General features: G+C 48.0%; 3 protein-coding genes across 6 annotated transcripts; 2 read left to right on the top strand and 1 right to left on the bottom strand.

Annotated features, from left to right (window-relative positions):
- The first annotated feature begins 3,195 nt into the window (after nucleotides 1-3,195).
- On the top strand, nucleotides 3,196-11,513 carry rnaseh2b (ribonuclease H2, subunit B). Of its 3 annotated transcripts, none has more exons than XR_014638068.1 (12): nucleotides 3,196-3,336; nucleotides 3,683-3,748; nucleotides 4,203-4,310; nucleotides 4,809-4,885; nucleotides 6,046-6,160; nucleotides 6,268-6,332; nucleotides 6,622-6,727; nucleotides 6,947-7,028; nucleotides 7,129-7,174; nucleotides 7,469-7,546; nucleotides 7,906-8,069; nucleotides 11,438-11,513. XR_014638068.1 is itself a non-coding variant. In XM_084478679.1 (11 exons), the coding sequence occupies exons 1-11, from the start codon at nucleotides 3,273-3,275 to the stop codon at nucleotides 8,014-8,016; spliced, it is 918 nt and encodes a 305-aa protein (XP_084334805.1). In that variant the 5' UTR covers nucleotides 3,196-3,272; the 3' UTR covers nucleotides 8,017-8,098. The 3 variants fall into 3 exon arrangements, 1 of the variants encoding a protein (XP_084334805.1); XR_014638069.1 differs by lacking the exon at nucleotides 11,438-11,513 and adding an exon at nucleotides 10,974-11,040; XM_084478679.1 differs by lacking the exon at nucleotides 11,438-11,513 and having other exon boundaries at nucleotides 7,906-8,098.
- On the top strand, nucleotides 7,967-12,890 carry LOC311358588 (TLR adapter interacting with SLC15A4 on the lysosome). Of its 2 annotated transcripts, none has more exons than XM_084478678.1 (2): nucleotides 7,967-8,069; nucleotides 11,438-12,890. In XM_084478678.1, exon 2 carries the CDS (start codon nucleotides 11,466-11,468, stop codon nucleotides 12,567-12,569), a length of 1,104 nt encoding a protein of 367 aa, XP_084334804.1. In that variant the 5' UTR covers nucleotides 7,967-8,069; nucleotides 11,438-11,465; the 3' UTR covers nucleotides 12,570-12,890. The 2 variants fall into 2 exon arrangements, with proteins under 2 accessions (XP_084334804.1, XP_084334803.1); XM_084478677.1 differs by lacking the exon at nucleotides 7,967-8,069 and adding an exon at nucleotides 11,112-11,246.
- c9h13orf42 (chromosome 9 C13orf42 homolog) lies at nucleotides 8,681-10,005 on the bottom strand (the record flags this gene model as incomplete). The annotated part of the gene is made up of 3 exons (XM_084478889.1): nucleotides 9,414-10,005; nucleotides 9,150-9,294; nucleotides 8,681-8,952 (listed from the first exon to the last, which is right to left on the bottom strand). Exons 1-3 carry the CDS (start codon nucleotides 9,834-9,836, stop codon nucleotides 8,681-8,683), a joined length of 840 nt encoding a protein of 279 aa, XP_084335015.1. The 5' UTR covers nucleotides 9,837-10,005.
- Nucleotides 12,891-20,796: the final 7,906 nt, after the last annotated feature.

Below are 20,796 nucleotides of genomic sequence, written 5' to 3'. Positions count from 1 at the left end.
GCCGACATGACACACACAGCGCCTCATCATCCAGACGCTCTTTCCATTTAGGGGGGGGGGGGGGAGGAGGGGGAGGGGGGGGGGCGAGGGAAAATACCATTCCAGACGAGGCCTCACACGGAGCGCCTGATGCTGGGAAACGAGACGGCCTCTGCTGCTCCCGGGGTGATGGGTGGGTGCGTGGGTGGGTGGGGGGGAGGGGGGGGGGCGGAGGGAGGGGGGTACCAGAACAAAAAGAATCACTTTACGGGAAGTGAGCCTCAATGCGGCACTCCAGCGAGATGAGTGCAGGGAAACAGTGTGTGTACGTGTGTGTGTTTGTGTGTGTGTGTGTTTGTGTGTGTGTGTGTGTGTGTGTGTAAGAGAGTGTGTGCGTGAGAGGGTGCATGTGTGCACACTTCTGGGGGAGTAGTACGTTTCTACAACCGTTTTTTTTTGTTCCTTTTTCTCGGAGGCGGGCGGGGGGGGCGTTTACAAACTGCGCGTGAGGGATAGCATTGCACTGATTCTTGAATTCCCGACATTCTGCCTGCCTGGATGGAATTCTTTCCTCCTGTGCATTTCCAGTCACAGACACACAGCGCGCGCGGCTGTGTGTCTTTAATCCTTGGCTCGCGTCTCCGGTGTTCTGACGTCACAAAGGGGCTCCACTCTGCCCGGTGCGTGCCGCTTCCCGCTCTCCATCAAAGGCAGACGCCCATATTTGGAAATGGAAGGAAGGGAATCCCAGATGATGACTCAAGGGCTTCTGCTGCCAAAGGGAATTCTCTCCACATCTGCTTGTGTGTGTGTGTGTGTGTGTGTGTGTGTACACACACACACATGTGTGTGCATGTGTTCCTTTGTGTATTTGCCTATGCGCGTCTCGATTTCCAACCGTAGCGCTGACACCTCAGTGCCCTTTAATGTGGTGATCTGACGCTGATCTGATCCACTGTTTCACAACATGCAGAAAGCACCGACGCAAAGAAATGCGTCGTTTGAATATGTCATCTAATTATTCTATCTGCGACGCGACGCTTCGTCAAGAAGACCATTAAGGCCACGCCGGATATTTGTTCGCACGAGACGTCATACACACCGCAAAACACAAGTCATCAAGTAGCAGGACATTCATCATGGGAGCCAGCGAGAATAAAACAGAGCAGCACTAAATCCCCCAAAAATTGCCCTGAAAAGCGAAATCGAAGAAAGGAAAAAAAAAAAGAAAAGAAAAAAAAAAGCCAACAAAAGTGTTTTTTTTTTGGGTTAGAAGAACGCAGGTGGAAACAAGCGCAGTTTGACCAGAGGGGACGGCGAAGGCGGACGCAAACAGCTTTGTTGTGCGTTTTCTACGCATATCTCTTTGTAGCCGGGTGATTGATGAGCAGCGTGGTGATGCTGGGTGCGGGACGGTGCAGGGAGTCTGGGAGCCTACTAAGCCATTTTTTTTTTTTCCGGGGAGCTAATTTTAGAACTACTTTGTTCTCGTCTGGGGCGAGCTGGTGACAGAGAACTCTGCTCTCTCTCTCCCTCTGTGCCTCGCTTTCTCTCTCTCTCTCTCTCTCTCTCTCTCTCTCTCTGTGCCTCTCTTTCTCTCTCTCTCTGTGCCTCTCTCTCTCTCTCTCTGTGCCTCTCTCTCTCTCTCTCTCTCTCTGTGCCTCTCTCTCTCTCTCTCTCTCTCTGGGGGTAGCCTGCCTGCTAGTCCATCAGTACAGCCTCTGTTGTCCTCTGCTGCTGCGGCAGGCGGGAACACTGGCTCCCCCCCCCCTCGAGCCGTGAGCGGGAAATAAAGCTTTCATGGTTCTGTTGGGTTGCCCGGGACTCTGGAGTAGCTACGATACTCCTGGGGCGTCGTAAAACAAGTCATTCACAATCCCGACAATCCCGGGCTCTTTCTCTCTGGGCCGCGAATGACACCCAACACACATCTGAGGGAACCGCGACGAGGTAACGGGGCCCAGTGGTGTGCGTGTTTATGGCGTCTTGTGATTTTTATTCATTTCAGCAGCGGGTCCCCTTCCTTGTGTATTTATGTCACAGCTAATCGTGCGACACAAATACAAGACGACACAGGCAGGCGGAAATTGACAACTCTTCTGCGCAGCTTTCCCCCTAATGCTGCTAACGCTTTGTTGCACTACGTCCGCGATCAACGACAACACCCCTCTTGTTAGGGGAAAACACGCCAATTAGAAGCCGAGCTAATCGTCCACCACGAACCCGTAGCAGGGTGTGTGCGTTGAGATGAGATTAATGAATAACATGACATGTAAAAGTACGTTTCGAGACGTGAACTCACTGCACTCACACAACAGCCAGTCGTCACGTGTTAACATCGCTTCACCCTATTCTCATCGGAGGATTAACTCAGTGTGTGACAGAGAGAAAAACAAGTGACTCAGTGATTACCAACTGGGACCTGAAGTGTCATATCCTGCCTGATACATACATGTGCAGGCCGTGTGTGTGTGTGTGTGTGTGTGTGTGTGTGTGTGTGTGTGTGTGTGTGTGTGTGTGTGTGTGTGTGTGTGTGTGTGTGTGTGTGTGTGTGTGTGTGTGTGTGTGTGTGTGTGTGTGTGTGTGTGTGTGTGTGTGTGTGTGTGTGTGTGTGTGTGTGTGTGTGTGTGTGCGTGCGTGTACGTGTCTGTTTGTGTGCCTTTTCCTAGTGAGACGCAGATGGCTTCTCCAAATTGATGCATTCCCATGTGATGGCGACAAACAATTACAATGTAAATCAGCATTGAAGTACAGGTCACAAGTCTAACAAATGAGATACATTACCTCATAATAATAATAATAATATAAGGAACTATTTTAAAAAGGGCAAATTCTTGTTGTTGTTTTTGTGAAGTTATTTGGCGTCCCCTGCCGCCACTGCGGAGAACTGCATTCGAATAGCGCATCATTAATGGCGCAAACCACTATTTTTCCGGAAGTACGAAAATCGTTCGTTGCCGTTTCACTGTCGCGTTTTCTGTAACATAACCTCGTATGTGTTCTAAAATATTTAGTTTTCAATCAAATATACATTATTTTTTGTCTTATTAAATTAGGTGTAATAAAAACGATGAAAATATTGCCCCACATCGACTCGTCCCCTTGGAAAAATGGTACGACCCAGTAGACGGGGGAATCGCGCCTTTTCGCAGCTCGCGACGTCACGTTGGAGGAGGACCCCGGAGCGCTCCTCATGTTTACATCCTGTTCATCATCTCCTCCCTGCTAGGAGCTGCGAAGAGCTCAAATAAAGGCACAGGGAAGAACGGGTTGAACAAGCAACCGCGACCGGAATGGCTACTAAAAAGAAGCGCACGCCCAATTCAAAGAACAGCAGCTGGGTCGCAATAACCGCAGGTACACATAAGCAAAAAAGAATACAACGCGGGATAGACCTCACCAAGCTCCTTACTGTGCAGGCTAGAGGCCTAGCGAAGGGACACGAGTTGAACGACCACTTTGTGAAGGTCCTATAAGCGGACCAGCGCTGTTGTTTAGTATCAGTAGAACATTAAACAACGTGGCCCCCCATTCTGATGAGCTATGTGGACAGCTAGAGCCAGAACCATGCATCGTGCAGACTAGAGCTTGCTGCTTAACTGCGTGTTGATTGAAGTTCGCATGCTGACATGACGAGAGCTTTGCAATGTCGCCCCCATGCTGGCAGCAGCGATGCATTGCCTTTCTGTTTTGGGTTTCACAGAATCGGCCATCGACACAGACAAGGATGGAGATCCAGCTTTCGTGACACTGAGAAATCCTACAACAGGTGCAGAACTCACCAAATGAATGTATATGTGTTTTTCCATGCTGCATATGTCAAATGTGTTAAATGTCTGATGTCATGTGTGTAAATGTCTAGGTGTTCTGGATTAGGTATCTGTGTGCCACAAATGTGTGGAATGTTTGTCTGTCAAAAAAAGCCTGGCGAAAAATGTATGAACTTATGAAAGACTGTGAAAAAGAATTTCCCCATGGGGACATCTAATAAACTAACTAACTAACTTCTATATACTTCATCACTGTTTAAACAGTGATGTTTAAACAGTGATGAACTATATTTCATCACTGAAATATAGTTAATCACTGTTCAACTTCCCTCACGTTTTCATTTAGTCTACGTGACTACTATGTACTACTACTACTACTACTATGTACTAACGACATGCCCGTACTATTGAGTGTACCGTAATGCTGTTTTGCGTTTGTTGTTGTTGTGGTAGACGCAGCGTCGCTGTACCTCTTCAGCAGCGGTGACCTGAAGCCGTATGAGGTCAAAGCCTTTACAGAAGACTGCCACTCATGGTTCATCGGACAGACTGTGCAGAGAGGTTGGTCTCAGAAACGTGTAACAACAGTAGTGGAATATAGAAAGACTAAGACCAGAGTAATTATTAGAGAAAACGTTTCAAAAGTGTAACTTTTTCACACAAGTATGAAATATTGTGTTCCTAAATGTGTGCTGTCTTGTCGTACGTACATTTAAAAAAGTGATTCCATATTTTAACATTTGGATTAATCTTCACTTTCACTTGCATCTTTCATGTATACTTTTGATTCCTTTTTTACTTTGTGTTGTATGATTCAACTTATTTGTTATTCAGCTGTTTAGAATGAATTCAAACATTTGAGTTCAATATATACAGTGTTTATATTTTTTTTTAATATTTTTGCCATAACGGTCAGTTATTTATTGTCCTGTACATGTTTTCAAAATGGTTGTCAGTGCAACTCAAGTATATAATAAATGTATATCATATACTGTAATTATCACGCAATCCGTTTGTTTCTATCAACTGTCCAATTCTGTTTGTTTATCATCGTCACAGATGGAAAACTTCTCTTTATAACCCCGATGGACCCACTGTATCTAATGTTGCCCTATCTGGTGAAAGCTGCCAATGAGGTAGGGCAGTCGTGACCTTGGACTTAACGGTGTTAATCATTGAGCCTTCCCACTAGATCCTTCAGCCTTCCCACTAGATCCTTCAGCCTTCCCACTAGATCCTTCAACCTTCCCATTTGATCCTTCAACCTTCCCACTAGATCCTTCAACCTTCCCACTAGATCCTTCAACCTTCCCACTAGATGGGTTGTATTGTGTATTGTTTGCAACTCTGCATGGTTTAATATTTCAATATATATATTATATATATATATTTATTATATATATATATATATTATATTCAATGTCCGCATGAGTAAAACCATGCAATCACGTCTTCATTATATTAAATGTTACATCATTTCACTGTGATTATATGCAATACGGATTATATCACTATACTATATTATACATATGTAGATACTTTTATTTGGAAAAACTAGTGTATGTTTAATATATATATTATTTTATGTTAAATAGCTATTTTGTACAATGGAAGGAACTGCATTTGGATGCTTTAAAATATTTTTTTATTTATAATCAGATGAATATTAAGTATGTCTTTGTTGTGTAAGATTATGTCTTACAGCCCAAGGTTAGGCATATAGTGTTTACCAAGTTGCACATGAAACACTAGTTATTTCATGACCCTTCTTTATCACATATATCTGTTGTGGTTCTCACGCTTGTGATGCATCTATATTCCTCTCTGAGATTTTATAATAAATTGAGATAGACACCGTTTGTTGCGGTTACAGGCCTTTCCTTCATGCTTATCATTCATGTTGTTTTCACAACTTTGTGAGTGAGAGTTGCATACACCATTTTTTTCTCTTGAAAACTGAATGAAGTAAATGACACTGTGCTCACCATCCCCACAACCACCACATGGTTCTTCTCAGTCCGTATTAAACTATTAAACTATGATCTCCAAGGATTATACCAAACACATTAAACAGACCTTTTTCTTTTTCATCAGTGGAATTGTGTAGGTACAGTATGTACACTTTAACAAAATAATGGTAATCAAGACGACTATTGTGTGTGAATAGCGACTGAATGACGTGGAATGACGCTCCGAAAATGATCTGTATTCACGTCAAGTCATTTTGGATATAACGTGTCTGTAAACGGCACCTCTTCCTCCTTTTGTTTCTGCCATGTTCATGTATTTGCTGCAGGGCAAGTTCCAGCCTCTGGCCCAGGTAGTCATGGACGAGGAATTCCCCGCCTGCTCCAGGCTGCTGAGCTGCACGCGCTCCCTGTCCTCCGTGCACCTCGTTGCAGAGGAAAAAGGTCAGAGGTCATTCCTGTAGGTCGATTTTTTTTTTTTCGAGCTGGTAAGTCACGTTGATTTTCCTGTTTGACGAAATAATGACTTTTTGTCGCTCTTTTTTTATTAGAGGTTGGGGGCCGAAAGTTTCACAGATACAGCCAAGAGAAGACAATGCAATGGTTAAGTAAAAAGGTGTGGAATTGTTCGTCACATTGTATAAGATTTGTTTCTGTTGATGAGCCCATGACACAAAGAAAAAAACACAAGAAAAATAGAGTAAAGCAGAAATCTTTTTAAATTGAATATTTAACATGTTCTATGCTGGTCTGGAAATATAAATGCAGAAAAGAAACGCATCATCCTAAACCTTTTGTTTGTAGTGTGAATTCAAGGAACAGACACTGGGCTGCCTGTACATCTGGTGGTATCATTATTAAATACTGGAACTGATGTGTGAAAGTGATTTGGGTTTGTATGCCAGGTGGATAGGACCGTGACCGCACTCAAGAAGAGCAACATCTCTGTTGGGGAAGGAGTGAAGTCTAGGACCTATGTCAGGGTGAAGACAGAGTCGGACACGAATGAAGGTACTTCAGTGGGCAGTTGAATGTAAAGTCTTTGCAACCTTCAGCGAAATCTTTAAGTACACCATTGTCACCACTAGATGGCACTGTAGTCATTTTAGGTCCTCGCGATTGAACCGCATCACCTTACCTGGTGCATATTCAAAAGTGTGTTTGTAAGTGCATATTAAGTGTATACTCCTCCATTGTCTTGTCTTATCTTCCTGGTGTCTGGGAGCATAGAAGATTACCTGCGCTATGCCCATGGCCTTGTATCAGAGTACATCGACGAAGACCTGGGCAAGGCGCTGCTCAAACACCTGCAGTATGTGAACCACGCGTCCTCCTGCAGCTAACATCATCACGTCCTTTCACGCGGTGTACACTGGAGAGTGACCCCTCTCTCCTGACCTCTTCTTGTGCAGGTTGCCAGAGCTGACGAGCCCGAAGGAGACAGAGCCTCCTACCAAGGTAAGGCTCTCTGGTTCATAGAGTTCATTCACGCACGTCTGAAACGCCAGCCGTCGGTTTCATCTCTTTGTTCGATATATTCCTTTTCATGTGTACATTCATGAAACCTGCCTTTTGAAACCAGTAAAAGAAAAAACGTATGCGGAGTACTTTTTAAGTAAGTAATGTTATTTAGTGATAGTTAACGTGTCAGTTAGTTTAGACTTTCTCTGGTGGTGTGTTGTTGTGTGTTCCGGCGGTTAGGATGGACGAGTCGGGAGGGCAGCCTTCCTTTCACTTTCCTGTTTTCTGCAGAAACGTAAGCTGTCAGCGTTGCCAGTGGAGGCCGGAGAGGACTTCAGCAAATTCAACAGTTCGGATTTCGCCCGCAAAGTGAGTGGTGCACCCAACGTCCACAGGCGCCCACCTGAACCGCCCTCTTGTACCACTCGTCCCCTTTCATAGTCTCCCAATCGCCAACGGGCCTTTAATCACTAGCTTTAATGAAAAAGGCTGTTTCAACATGACCTCAGGCTGCACAGTTGTGCTCTCAATAGACGTCTCCTACGTGTGTGTGGAAAAAAAAAACGCAAAAAAAAACAAACCAGTGACATGGGGCAGAGCTTTATGAAAACTTGTACGTTGCTCGGTTTTGAAGTGAGCTTCTGATAAGAAATGAATTCCCTGCCGTCTCTCTCTCTCGCCTACAAGGCTGTTGCACTAACCTATTGATTTACTCCTCCTGCTCTCAGCCGCCCAAGAAGATGACTACGGCTCAGAAAACTCTGGCCAAAGTGGACAAGTCTGGCATGAAGACAATGTCCGCCTTCTTCAGCCCCAAGGTGAAGGCGGAGAGGAAGTGAAGGCCACGCAGTGTACCTGGAGGCCTTCCTGCGGTGGAGGGTCCTTGTGTTTTGTAAGAAATTAAAATAATCAATACCTCTATTTTGTTGTGTTCACTGAGTTGGGCTCATGCATCACTGATGTTTCAGAACGGGCCTTGATTTCAACGTTGGGTGTTTTCTTTTTAGAAGGTTTTAAATCTTTGCGTTCTCGAGTCGAGACTAAAGCACACGAAGGTCGGATCATGTAAAAATATATCCGTGACTGGCAGTCGACGGGATTACGGTTTTTTGGGAGGTAATCTTTTTCAACTCCATTGAGGGCGACCGGCCGACCGGATTCCGATGAACCTGTATGACGGTGACACTGCCACACAAGGCCATTAATGAAACAGGAACCAAGGAGTTTGAAGTAACTTTATTCGTCTTCTCATGGTGTCTAAAACACAGGCACTGCTTCCCCCATGAAGCACCTACCACTCACTTGAGTCTTACCTAACCTTAGTTTATCTCTTCTACATGACCAAGGCGTAACAGTCGCGTTCGACACAAATGGCTGCTGTATATTTTTGTCGTCAAAACTCAATACAAAAACATTGAAACATCGACAGAACCGTTCAAACAATGTTCCACGGCATTGTGATACAAAATAATCGTCATGGCAATGGGAATAAGTAGCAGCAACTCATTTAGGCCCTACTGCTTTTTTTAAATTGGGCTTGAAGCGCAACGTCTGGAAGGCGCTCTCCACCACCTTGGGCAGGTGGATCGGGTTCCTCTGCAGCCGTAGTCGACTGCTCGTGGAGCCGCTGGAACTTTTCTTCTTGGCGGCGGCGGTGGTGCCACGGCCGGGCGGCGCGGGGGGAGCCGCCGCTTTGTCCCGGGACCCCTCCGCCACTCTGGGTACGCGCATGACCCAGTTGGAATGGAGGTCGTGCTCTTTGGAGCTTGACGCCACTGTGCGAACACAACACGCAACACACACACACACACACACACACACACACACACACACACACACACACACACACACACACACACACACACACACACACACACACACACACACGACACCACCAAAATTGAGACAGCACGACGCCCGAATACACCGCTTATACGTCAAATTTCGATTCATGTCAACAATTTGAACCTACCAATGAAGTCTACGTCCGCGTTACCGTCGTCGGCGGGCGGTTTGCGCGCCCGGTCCGCGTCGCAGCTGTCGATGACGGCGTCGAAGTATTGCAAAGTGTCGTCCTCGTTCGGGAACGGCGGAGCCGAGGGTCTGACACTTGATCTCTGGGGTTTATTGATACGATAATGTGTGGTTAGCTTTCCATATGTTGAGCGGATCTAACAGGTGTCTTAACAGTGTGTGTTTTAAATGTGTGTAAACTACGTATATAAAAGGGTCTTACCTGCGCGTGTTTGGGAGGCGGCGGCGGAGGCGCGCGCTTCTTGGTCGACGCCGAGGCCTTCAGTTCCCCGCTGCTCAGGTCGTGGATGCTCCGCGTGTATTGCCGCCTCAACGCCACGAGTTCTTCCAAGTACTCCAAGCAGTTCTGGTTCTGCGAGTAGAGCCATATCTGATCCTCCTGCCTCTGGTAGTAGTACAAGGCGGTGGTGGACTCGATGCTCACGGAGCTCTTGCTCCTCTTCAAGGTCGAGTTCACGGCCGCCTGGCTGCTGGTCTTCTTCTCCCCGATCACCAGCATGGAGGTGCTGCGGACCAGCCGCACGGTGCACGCGTTGTGGTAGTCCTGTCTGCCGCGGAGGCCGTGCTCGTGAGCCCTGTGCCCGTGGTGGTTGGGACGAAACACATTATTCACCTTTTTGAACATCCCTCTTGGTAGACGTTCCTGTACAGCAGCACAGACGAGACATGGAGATCGCTTTGTTCCCTTTGGTGAATTAGTCCATCCTCTTTGGGGTGACCTGTAGTCTGAATGTAGATCCCCGGAAGCCTATACCGGACGGATCGCTTTTGATATGATCACTGTCCAAGGTGCTGAAGTCACGACCTCAACACATCGCCACCAACAAATCCTCTGAGCTGTTGCGAGTTTGGGTTGTGGTTTGCGTCATAGCAACGGGTAACTCTATAGCCGGCTCGCTGTCATTACTATTGAGCAGCTCTTTCGTGTCGGATATCCTCCTCCTTACTCACTTGCACCAACCCAAATGGGGGGAAATTGTCCAGGTCAGAAATATCCACCATCATCTATTACGCTCGGGGCAAAACGTCTATGGAGCAAATACTTAATACTGGCCTTTTTACATGATAGGCAATTTCGAGGAAGAGCTGTGGAATAACAGAATATTGCAAACCAGGCATAAGTTAGTCTTCTTAATTTGAAGGCCTACTAGGCAAGCACACTCAAGCTATTCTATAAAGAGTGCACCTAAGCTTTGGCAGATTTAGAAATGGTAATGTCTGTCAAGGCTTTCCGGCCTTATTAATAATCAAACATGTCTCTAGTTTCAGGCCCTTGTGTTGTATAGGGTAGTCTGCCAAGCCAGCAAAAGTTTAAAAGAGACTTTTAATTGAAGGAGGCATTCACAAGATGCTGACCAGCTACTTTTACTTTTTGAAACTAGACAGACCCAGACCCAACGGAACTTTTAATTTTCACTTTAGCTTTTTATAGAAAACATGAAACTGAATGGAAATGCTAATGATTATAAGCTAGTGACATGCAAAAGAGTTCCGTAACACTGTCAAAGAGTGCTTCTGGTTAATGAAACTAAGGACTTCTCCTTTTGTGCATGCATGGTTTAAAATAAATGTGAACCATTTAGTCACAGCCTTTACACTGAATACAGCTAGCTCTTAGTAAAAAACAACAATAATAATACACATTAAATGCTCTAAACCATAACGACAAATGACGGTCAATGTAACTACCTCCTGAAATATTTTATACTCAAAAATTACCTCGTGTCTATCGTCCAACCATAGTTTCTCTTCTGCTTTTCAGACGCACACCTGCATGTTTTTTTACAGAAACACAACCAGTGTGGTTGGTTCCTATATAGACGGTGTTTTTTGCAACGAAAGGGCAGAGAGGAGCTGTAATGGCGATGGGTTACGTATAAACATTCTCATTTCCTCACGGGCAACTATATAATACACCCCTCCAAGGCTGTCCCGGTCTGTGTGTGCGCCACGCACAAGCTCTGTTTCAGCAGTCGAGACGTCTGGCCTGTCCACATCTTAACGTTGTGAGGAGGGATTCTGTGCTCTTTTTAAGGTATGAGCATTGTGCTTCATGTAATGAATATTTTTGTTATTTTTGTTTGGTAAAACCTTGACAGTTTCTATGACTCTGTCCTTCCCGTGGTTCCTGTGCATGGCGATGTGTCCCCTTGTGTAATTGGATTTCACGGCTATACAGGAATAAAATGGAACTGAATTGAACCGAATTGGTGTTTGTGTCTATAGGCTACAGTGTGTGCTCCTCCTCGCAGCCATGCTGTGTGAGAGCAGACTTTGGATTGTGGCCTATGGTCGAGTGGAGGAAGTGGCCTCCACGGCTCCAGAGAGGGCCCCACCTCGGAGTCCCACCTGGCACGGACCTCAGAGAGCCGCCGCCGCCGCCGCCGCCGCCTGTGTCGTGCCCGCCTCGCCGCGATCATCCTCGACAGCCCCGCGGGGAGATTCTCCGGAGAAGACGGTACGCGGCAAGGATCGCTCATCTCAACTCAACCCCACCGCGCTCCAGAACCAGGGGGGGCCCTTCGGCCGCGGCTCCGGGTGCTCCGGGGGCCCTCCGGGGGGCAGCGGACACATCTCCCCAGAGGTGGAGATCCCCACGAGGCACGAGGGCTCGGTCAGCGACGGGCCCTTCCTGGTGCCCGCCTCCTGTCAGCTCATCTGCCAGAACTACAGCGACCTCTGCATCCGGGGGGACCAGGTGCTGCCCCTCTCCTCCCACGGCGCCGGAGCCCCCCTGCTGGGCGGCGACGCCAAGGCCGCCGGGCCTTTCCTCCAGTCCTACGACGTGCTCCTGCGGGAGGTGGAGGACTCCCTGCCGGAGCAGAGCGCCCAGGCCCCTGGGCCTCTCCTGCTGCTGCCCAGGAGGGCGGGCTCGCACCGCTGGCGGCAAGGCAGCGGGCGCGACCTCAGCTTCTTGTTCCACGGGCGCGAGGGCCCCTTCACCAACTCCCTGCTCAACTGCTACCTGGAGCACAAGCTGCTGGACCTGTACCAGCAGTACATGCTGGAGACCATGGCCCAGGGCAGGGTGGACAGCCCCTACCCCGGCCCGCCGCCCGCGCCCTTGCTGGCGTCGGAGTTCATCCTGACCAGCCTGGACCAGCTCACCCAGCAGCTGAGCCGCGAGCGCCGCCTGGAGGCCGGCCTGGCCAAGGACATGGTGATCAGCTGCTTCCTGCGCGTGGCCAGCGACGCGCAGTCGGGCGAGATCAGCACCCCCGTGCTGCAGTTCTCCGAGGAGGTGGACCCGCCGCCGCCGCCGCCGCCCGAGGCCCCCCCCCCGCCGCCGGAGGCGGAGGAAGCCCGTGGCGAGGAGGAGCCGGACGGACCCGCGCCGCTGGGCCCAGGCCTGGGGTAGAGGGAGTGCCTCGCTGCGACCTCGATGCTCACGGGACACGTGTCGATCGTCACGGCGCACAACGGCGATCACGCCACAGTGTGGATAACGGTGGCCGAGCCACTGAAATATTTCTTTGTGTCCACCTCTCTGTCTCTCTCTTTCTATTTCTCTATTTTTTTCTTATTTTTCTCGCTCTCTCTTTTTCTCTTTCTCTCTCTCTCTCCCTCTCTCTCTCTCTCTCCCTCTCTCTCTCTCGCGCTCTCAATTTTCAATTCAATTCAATTCAAAAAAGCTTTATTGGCATGAGAAATATACATACATAATATATCTCTCTCTTTCTCTCTGTCTAGCTCTCTCTCCCCCCCTCTCTCTATCTCTCTCTGTCTTTCTCTATCTCTCCCTCCCTCTCTCTATTTCTCTCTTTCTCTTTCACTCTCTTTGCGGTGAAGCAAGTTTAACTGAATCCCTTGCTGTGCATCATCAATGATGAATTCTTAACCTTGGTTTGGAGTGCGAGGGGAAAAACAACTGCATTTTGGTCTTTAAAGATTATTTTTTACATTTCATTGCACTTGAGTTGAAGGTTGCAGTGTACTTTCTGTATGTATTTCCAGGCATGGATTTAACACGTATACATCTCTTACACCCTATAGACATTGGGGTGGTGTGAGCAGGCTGGTAGTCTGCTTGAATGAGTAGACCGGTCTGGACAGAAGTCAGACAATGGGACCCGAGACCAGAGACCAGAAAGAGAATAAGAGTTGTACGCTTTGTTTTGTATACTTGCTTTGTTTAAATGGAAAAATCCCAATGCCTTGAATGAGATGTATGCGTAACAGCTTTTTGAATGAATTGAAAAGGTTAATTGAAACAATTTTGAACAATTATATCTGGTCACATATTTCATTCACTTATTGCTTTTGATCGATCATACATTCAGTATGTCAGATGCAGTTCAGTAAACTGTCACAAGGAGGAGCATATTCCCGATTGATTAAGCATACCTTTATTGATTCCACACACACACACACACACACACACACACACACACACACACACACACTTACTTCCCTATTCTTTTATTGCCCATAGTACCTTCTGTCTGTTTCCAGAGCCGCGCTCTTCAGCCAGTGACACATCCACCTTGACTCCATCTGGCTAATGGTTTCTATCACGTAGCGACCGTCGCATTATCTATGATGTGGTCAGGCCTGGCTCGTAAATCTGTGGCATGGTAGCCGCCAAGTGCTATTGATACAAATCCCTCTGCTCAAAACGTTACACCTCGCCTGTCACTCGTTGCCTTCTGCGTTTTGGATACGGCGTCATCACAGTTAGAAGTATCCCCCCCCCAACAAAATTAAAAGTCCAAAATGGATGCTGTTGTTCTTCTCTGACATTTCCCACAGTTTAAGCCCCTTGAACGTTCCTCCAGCGCCCCCCCCCCCTCCCCCCCGCCACACCGCGGTGGCTCTGGCCAGCCCTGGCCCTCGGAGACGGCGGATCAGAGACCGATCAGCTTCCACGTTTCCTCTTCAAACAGACAGCAGGCGAGGAAAGCGTGTTTATACCAGAGCACGGCTCCGCGGGCCGTTGGATTCTCAAGGACACGCAGACATGTGTTCAGTGTTTTTTTTCTTTTTTACTTCGCTCTAGATGGAGCCTTCCAGGTATACGTTAGGTTGGATCCAAGTCCTGTCAAGACCACAACAGAACCCCACGCACGCATAAATATGATTAGGCACCGTCAGGGGCCTGATGGAAGGGACCCTGTTCAAACAAACTGATTTCCTTTGTTATCCCCTAGCGGTGGGGGGATAACAAAGACCAGACGTTCTCTGTAGCCGGGAGACGTAGCGATGTCTGGAGGTGACGATGTAACGTGCCTGCTGCCATGTTTTTTTTCACAGTGATGCGTCGTTTTTTTCAGCCCTTTCTTTTTCAAAAGACGGTAAACAAAATTTTTGGTGGGTCTTTTTCTCAACGGTAGAAAGTGGACGAGCGAGGTAAAGGGGAGAGGACGGAGAGGATGAAGAAGAGGACGGAGAAGGATACCAAAACAGCCCCACTCAAGCAAGCGGATGAGGCTCGCTGAGCTGCAGCGATGGAGTGGCTTTCAGGTGACGGAGAAGGATACCAAAACAGCCCCACTCAAGCAAGCGGATGAGGCTCGCTGAGCTGCAGCGATGGAGTGGCTTTCAGGTGGTTCATAAAGTAATTTCCTCCTCACAAAGAGCTTTCTACATGGAGGTCGATGGGAGCGAGGACACAAGATTTCATGTCGAATCCAAGGTTTCACTAACTCAGACTGTTGCCGGCTTTAATGCTCTGTGCTGCTTTTCGGCGGTCTGACGTTACTTAAAAACCTTTTAGTACATAGGAATTGAAACGGTCAGCGTGTAGTTTACCCATAAGCCTAAATTCTCTTTGTAATAGCCCATTAAATTATAAAAAAAAAAAAAAAAAAACTTGCTCTGTGCGGCCTTGCGTCAAAGATTATAAATCAAACCGGCTTACCGTCAGCCTCACAGAATTTAAATAATACAACGTGATGGTACGGCGGTTCACATGGAGGGTTTCAGTGGTCATCCGCCTGGCCACTTCAGACAACGGACAGCCCGCACAGAGGAGGCCACAGAGACAAAGGCCACGAAGACTGACTGACGCGCCGTCGAGCCCCCCGCCTGGTCGGTGGGTTGATGTGGGAAAAAAAAAAAGTACTGAAAACACACAAACACAATCCATCCCGACGAGAGCCTAGAGCGCGGCGACTTGTTTGTTCGGGGGTTTACAAACACCGCTGCGCCGCGGCGCATTGGCTGACTGACACGGCGACACGACCCGGACGTGGCGGGCGGGGCGGGCGGGCGGCGGCCGTGTGTGTGTGTGTGTGTGTGTGTGTGTGTGTGTGTGTGTGTGTGTGTGTGTGTGTGTGTGTGTGTGTGTGTGTGTGTGTGTGTGTGTGTGTGTGGAATACGGGTGAACACACATTTCCTGGTAAGTTAGCGGCTCAAGGTCGCTCGGAGCCAGCGGCGGAGCGGATGACCTTGGCTGAGCCGGAGCCGACGGAGCGGAGACCTTGGGAGACAGCGGGGCAGCCAGACCTGGCTCTCTCACAGAGCCCGGGAACATAATGCGATAAAGTGCGGCTATATATCACTGCACAGAGCAGGCTACCTATATGAATGCAGGAGGGCATGCAGTGGGTCTCACCCCCCTCCCCCCCCCTCTCTCTCTCTCTCTCTCTCTCTCTCTCTCACCCCCCCCCCCATTCACTCTCCCTCTCTCTCCCCACTCACTCTCTCTCTCTCACTCTCTCTTCCCCCCCACTCTCTCTCTCTCTCTCCCCCCCACTCTCTCTCTCACTCTCTCTCCACCACTCACTCCTCTCTCTCTCTCTCTCTCCCTCTCTCTATATATTTATACAAATGTTTATATATTTGCGTGTGCAGTGTGTTTGAGTGTGTGTGTGTGTGTGTGTGTGTGTGTGGGGGGGGGGGGGGGGGTGTCTACACAGATAGGGAGCAGTGTGAGTCACTCACCATATTAGTAATCAGGGCTGGGGTCTGTTATGATAGCTCCTGCATGGCCTGCTAAATTCCCTCTGCAAGTTGTACTTAAGGCTTGCAGCCTCCGTGAATCCACGGAATCCTGAGGTGAATAATTGTTTTAGTATATGCTACACGTGAACACACAACAACATAACACTTTCTGCCGGGATTTATTTGTTTTCATTAGCGTGACGAGACGACCGTCACGCGTGATGAAAGCAATATCCCGAGTTTTGAGATCTCAATCACGGGGATAGTGCCCAACATCCCGAGATAGCGAACCAATCAAATTGCGCCATCTTAGGAGGTTCACGTGTCACCATATGCTAACTATATATAATCCAAAGGTACACACACTACTGCTGGTGTACACGGGCGCCCATGTCAGTAGCCCATAGCCTGGGTAGAATCCTTCTCAGGCTCCTGTGGGCTTCTCTCTCTCTCTCCACCAGTGGTCCTGCATATGCTTGGAGTTGCCATGGTGAAGGTAGAAGTAAAAAGGATTGTAAATAGTTTATTGAGGCGAGAGAGAGATAAGCCCCTCTGTGCGTGCGTGTGGTCGCATTGCGTATTCATATCACGCTTGTGCGAGTTTTAAACATATATTTTAAATATTAATTTCTGACAATTATTTTGGTTTATGAATCTGGCTTTGCTCGACTGGATATAAGAGAGAAAAGAGAGATGAATGGACCTCCACTTCTTCAAAAGGTGAAAGTATGAGCGGACCGGTGCCAGCGCCGTTTGTAACCCTGGACAAGTCGAGCAATATGCCCTTCTCCACACATACATATTTTAACAAGAGGACAGCGTCCGTGTTTGTTTTTCCCAACAACTGCATTTAGGTTGCCGTATCTGCAAACTAAAAATCAGCTTTTTCATCAGAATATATTTGAGCAAATTGTGCATCTATTTGAGGTTCATCCATGACCTCATAATTACAGCATCAGCATGAAGTCCTGAACTCAGCAGGTAAATGTTAGCAGACGTGCTGGCAACGCGCAGGACGTTGACTGGCGGGGTCGACTGAATCCAAGACGCCTGAACACTCACCGGCCCCGCTAGTCCTGGTGAACGACCAAAAAAAAAAGGCCCTGCATACTAGCACACTTAAAAAAGAAACATAACTACAAATAGGAGCGACACAGGTCTCAGCTTGAACCACCGGACGCTCAATAGACGATAGTTTTCACCGAGGTGTCATGGTAGGAAAAAGAGCACAGGCGTTGCTCATAATAGACCTGCTCCTTTGATGTGTCAGTGCCGTCACAGGTAGTGGACTGAAGAGAATCCACGCCGAACGTCGAACACGCCGGTTTGACACATAAATGAAACACCCAACGTCGACCTGGGGGGGGGTTTACACCGGCGTTAGCCCTGCAGTGACAGCTCTGAGAAAAGGGTTGACGTCCACGTGGGTTAGCTTCACTCACAGCCACCCCCCCCCGCCCCCCACCCCCCCAAGCATAAAAGTTGCAGCCCCGGTAATAACGAGCCTTAACAGCGCTTTGCGCTTTGTGTTTGTAAACCTCTTTGAAAAAGGGTCCAATTATTGAAGCTGTGCAGTGAGGAGAAAAGGAGAAGTGGAATGGTGTACAAGACGGTCAGAAAGACCATTAACCTAAAGGAGTCCTTAAGCGGGGAGTATTCATTAATTAGAGCGGGTGACGGTAAGGCGATAGTAGCCGGGGCAGCTGGGGGGGGGGAGGACGAGGCTGGGCCGGCAGCAGGACGGCACAGAGCCTGTGCCAAAGGCACGACAACCTGAAGACACCGGGTCCACTACTGCATGACATCATCACCAAGACGTGGGTCAGAACAACAACAACAAAACAACCGTGAACTCACACTCAGGGCTCCACAATGCAGGGCAAAAAAAAAAAAAAAACGGCAGTTAAAAAACAACTCCAAATGAGGCACGCGGTGACCTAATTAATTTCCCCAGAGGGCACCTTGTCTGCAACTTTAGACGTTAGACGAGGAAGGAGGAACCTTTGAGACGAGTCTGAGAATGACAATTTTTAACTGTGCCTTGCTTTTACTTTGAAATTCTGTGAAACACCTCCGCTGCTCAGTGCTTGTGGCGTGTTTTTATAACTTCAGGACAAACCATCGTCCCAAATACTGTATTTAGACAAAGGAAGGCGTGGCAGCGGGGAAGTAAACAGCTGACCTTGTTTCTTTAGTGTTTCCGATTCGACATGACGTGACATCTCTCTCTTAGTAATTATTCGAATTATAATAATAAATAAATAAATGAAATGAATAAGAACTATGGCCCGTTGGGAGCTCCTCAACGACGGCGTTATCTCTTGTCTCTGGCAGCCGTCCTCTGAGCATCTGGGCTGTCCTGTCTGACAGTCTGGTCCCTCCTCCCTGCCTAACCTAACCTTCCCTTTCTCCTCTAGCGTCAACAGCAAACCATCCATCCATCCCGCCTTGCTTGACTGACATTGTGGTGCCTTTGACCCGTCGCGTCCCGGGCACCAGTCAACATCTCATTCATTACTGCGCTAGCGTTTATATACACAATAAAGTTGAACCACTGTTGAACGCCAATCCATACCATAGTGTTTTATGATGATCTGGCAGAGGCGGAGCCACACTCAAACAAGCAAGACTCACCTTTGGGACATGACGCCCCTGTTGATGGTTGCTCAGTGTGGTTAAAATCTGTTTAACGCAACCTTTGTTTTCCTTAAAGCTCACTCTGCACCCCTTTGATTGCTCCGTTTCGACATTTAAATGATCAAGCCTTGATGGTCACTTTTTCTGCACACATCCATGTGTTAAATATTTGTCTTTGTTCGACTTACTGCTTCAGCACCACGTCAATGGCGGATGAATAATTGTGCCGAATATATTTTGGAGGTTACAAAAGGCTGAGTTTACGGCAGATTGATGTAAGTGCCCGTCATTTACTTCAGGAAAAGACAAACAAGAAAAACATTCTTACAGTAATTTCAAGAAAGATTGAAGCCATTTCTTTTCAAGGCCTTCCACAGGGCCTGGGTAATAAAGCAATTTCTTCTGAGACAAGTGGCCTGGGAGGAGTAATTTACCGTGACTCATTCTACGTTATGTGGACGTTACTTACAGATAAGACAGAACCAGAAATCCTGAATGTTATTTCCTATCCTCCTTACATTTTATTTTAAGAGGAACGGGTAATTCTTAGTCTTAACAAATTCAGCGTTGAAGCACCGTCCTCCTCTTCAACCGGCAACCTTCACGTTTATTTGGATTTAACGGGTTCCTCTGCTGTTCGTCTGCCCAATTAATTTAGCCCTCACCTTGTTCCTTGAGCGTGTTTCTGTTGGAGTGAGAATGTTAAGTGTTTCTAGCTTTTCATCTGCCCTAACAAGCCTTCCTTTGACTTCCTCTCACCAACGCACGCACGCATGCACACACGCACGCACGCGCGCACACACACACACACACACACACACACACACACACACACACACACACACACACACACACACACACACACACACACACGCACAAAACATCACTCACACACACGCACGCATGCACGCACGCACGCACGCACAGACACACACACACACACACACACACACACACACACACACACACACACAGATGTACACACATATGTACACACACACACACACACACACAAAACATCACTCACACACACACACGCACGCACGCACGCACGCACACACGCAGACACACACACACACACACACATACATATGTACACACATATGTACACACACACTCACAAAACATCACTCACACAAACACATGCACGCACGCATGCACGCACACATGCACGCACACATGCACGCACACACACACACACACACACACACACACACACACACACACACACACTCCCCCGTCTGTCTGTTCACTTTTGGCACAGCAACATTGTTATTAGTGTCATAATTTACCTCCTTATGCAAACACGACCCTGTCCTCGATACGCTCAAAGGCAAAATATTCATACTGTAGTCACCGTGAGACCAATAAAGAACGCCATCGGAGGGACATAAATTACTGTTGTGCAGCCATTTCATATTTCACTCAGTAGCCCAAAGACACCCGCAACTGTGTGACACACACACACACACACACACATACAAGCATGCATGCACGCACGCACACACATATACACACATACAAGCACGCACGCACGCACACACACATACACACACACACACACACACATATGTGTGCGCACACACAAACACACACACACACACACACAGGGACAGGGTGTGCCACACAGAAAAGCACACACTGACACACACTCACACACACACACACACACACACACACACACACACACACACACAAAGTGGTTTAACACGGTGCGTCTATATATTTTTGGCAGTGGCTTAACATATAAAAAAAAGTCCTATTTCACGGCTTGACATATGTTTTACATAAGATAAATAGATCAGCAAGGACAGGCAGGGTGGGCTGTGGGGAAATGAAATGTAACAAGTAAATGGAATATGCATATGTGAGCCAAGAGAGGCACCCTGCATTTCACGTTCAGCCTCCCCCCGTTGCCCATTGGGGAAGCCCTGAGAGGAGTCTGCGCCCGGGTAGATCCGGGGTAATGAATGAGAGTGGATGTGGCGGATGTAAGTAAGGTAAGGAAGCCCTAGAGCAGGAGAGGAGAGGGGAGGGAGAGGAGAGGAGAGGAGAGGAGAGAGAGG

Source organism: Micromesistius poutassou (assembly GCF_964030765.1).
Source record: "Micromesistius poutassou genome assembly, chromosome: 14".
NCBI classification, from domain to species: domain Eukaryota; kingdom Metazoa; phylum Chordata; class Actinopteri; order Gadiformes; family Gadidae; genus Micromesistius; species Micromesistius poutassou.
Note: the sequence above shows the minus strand (reverse complement) of the source record. Positions and strands in the feature narration are given on the sequence as shown.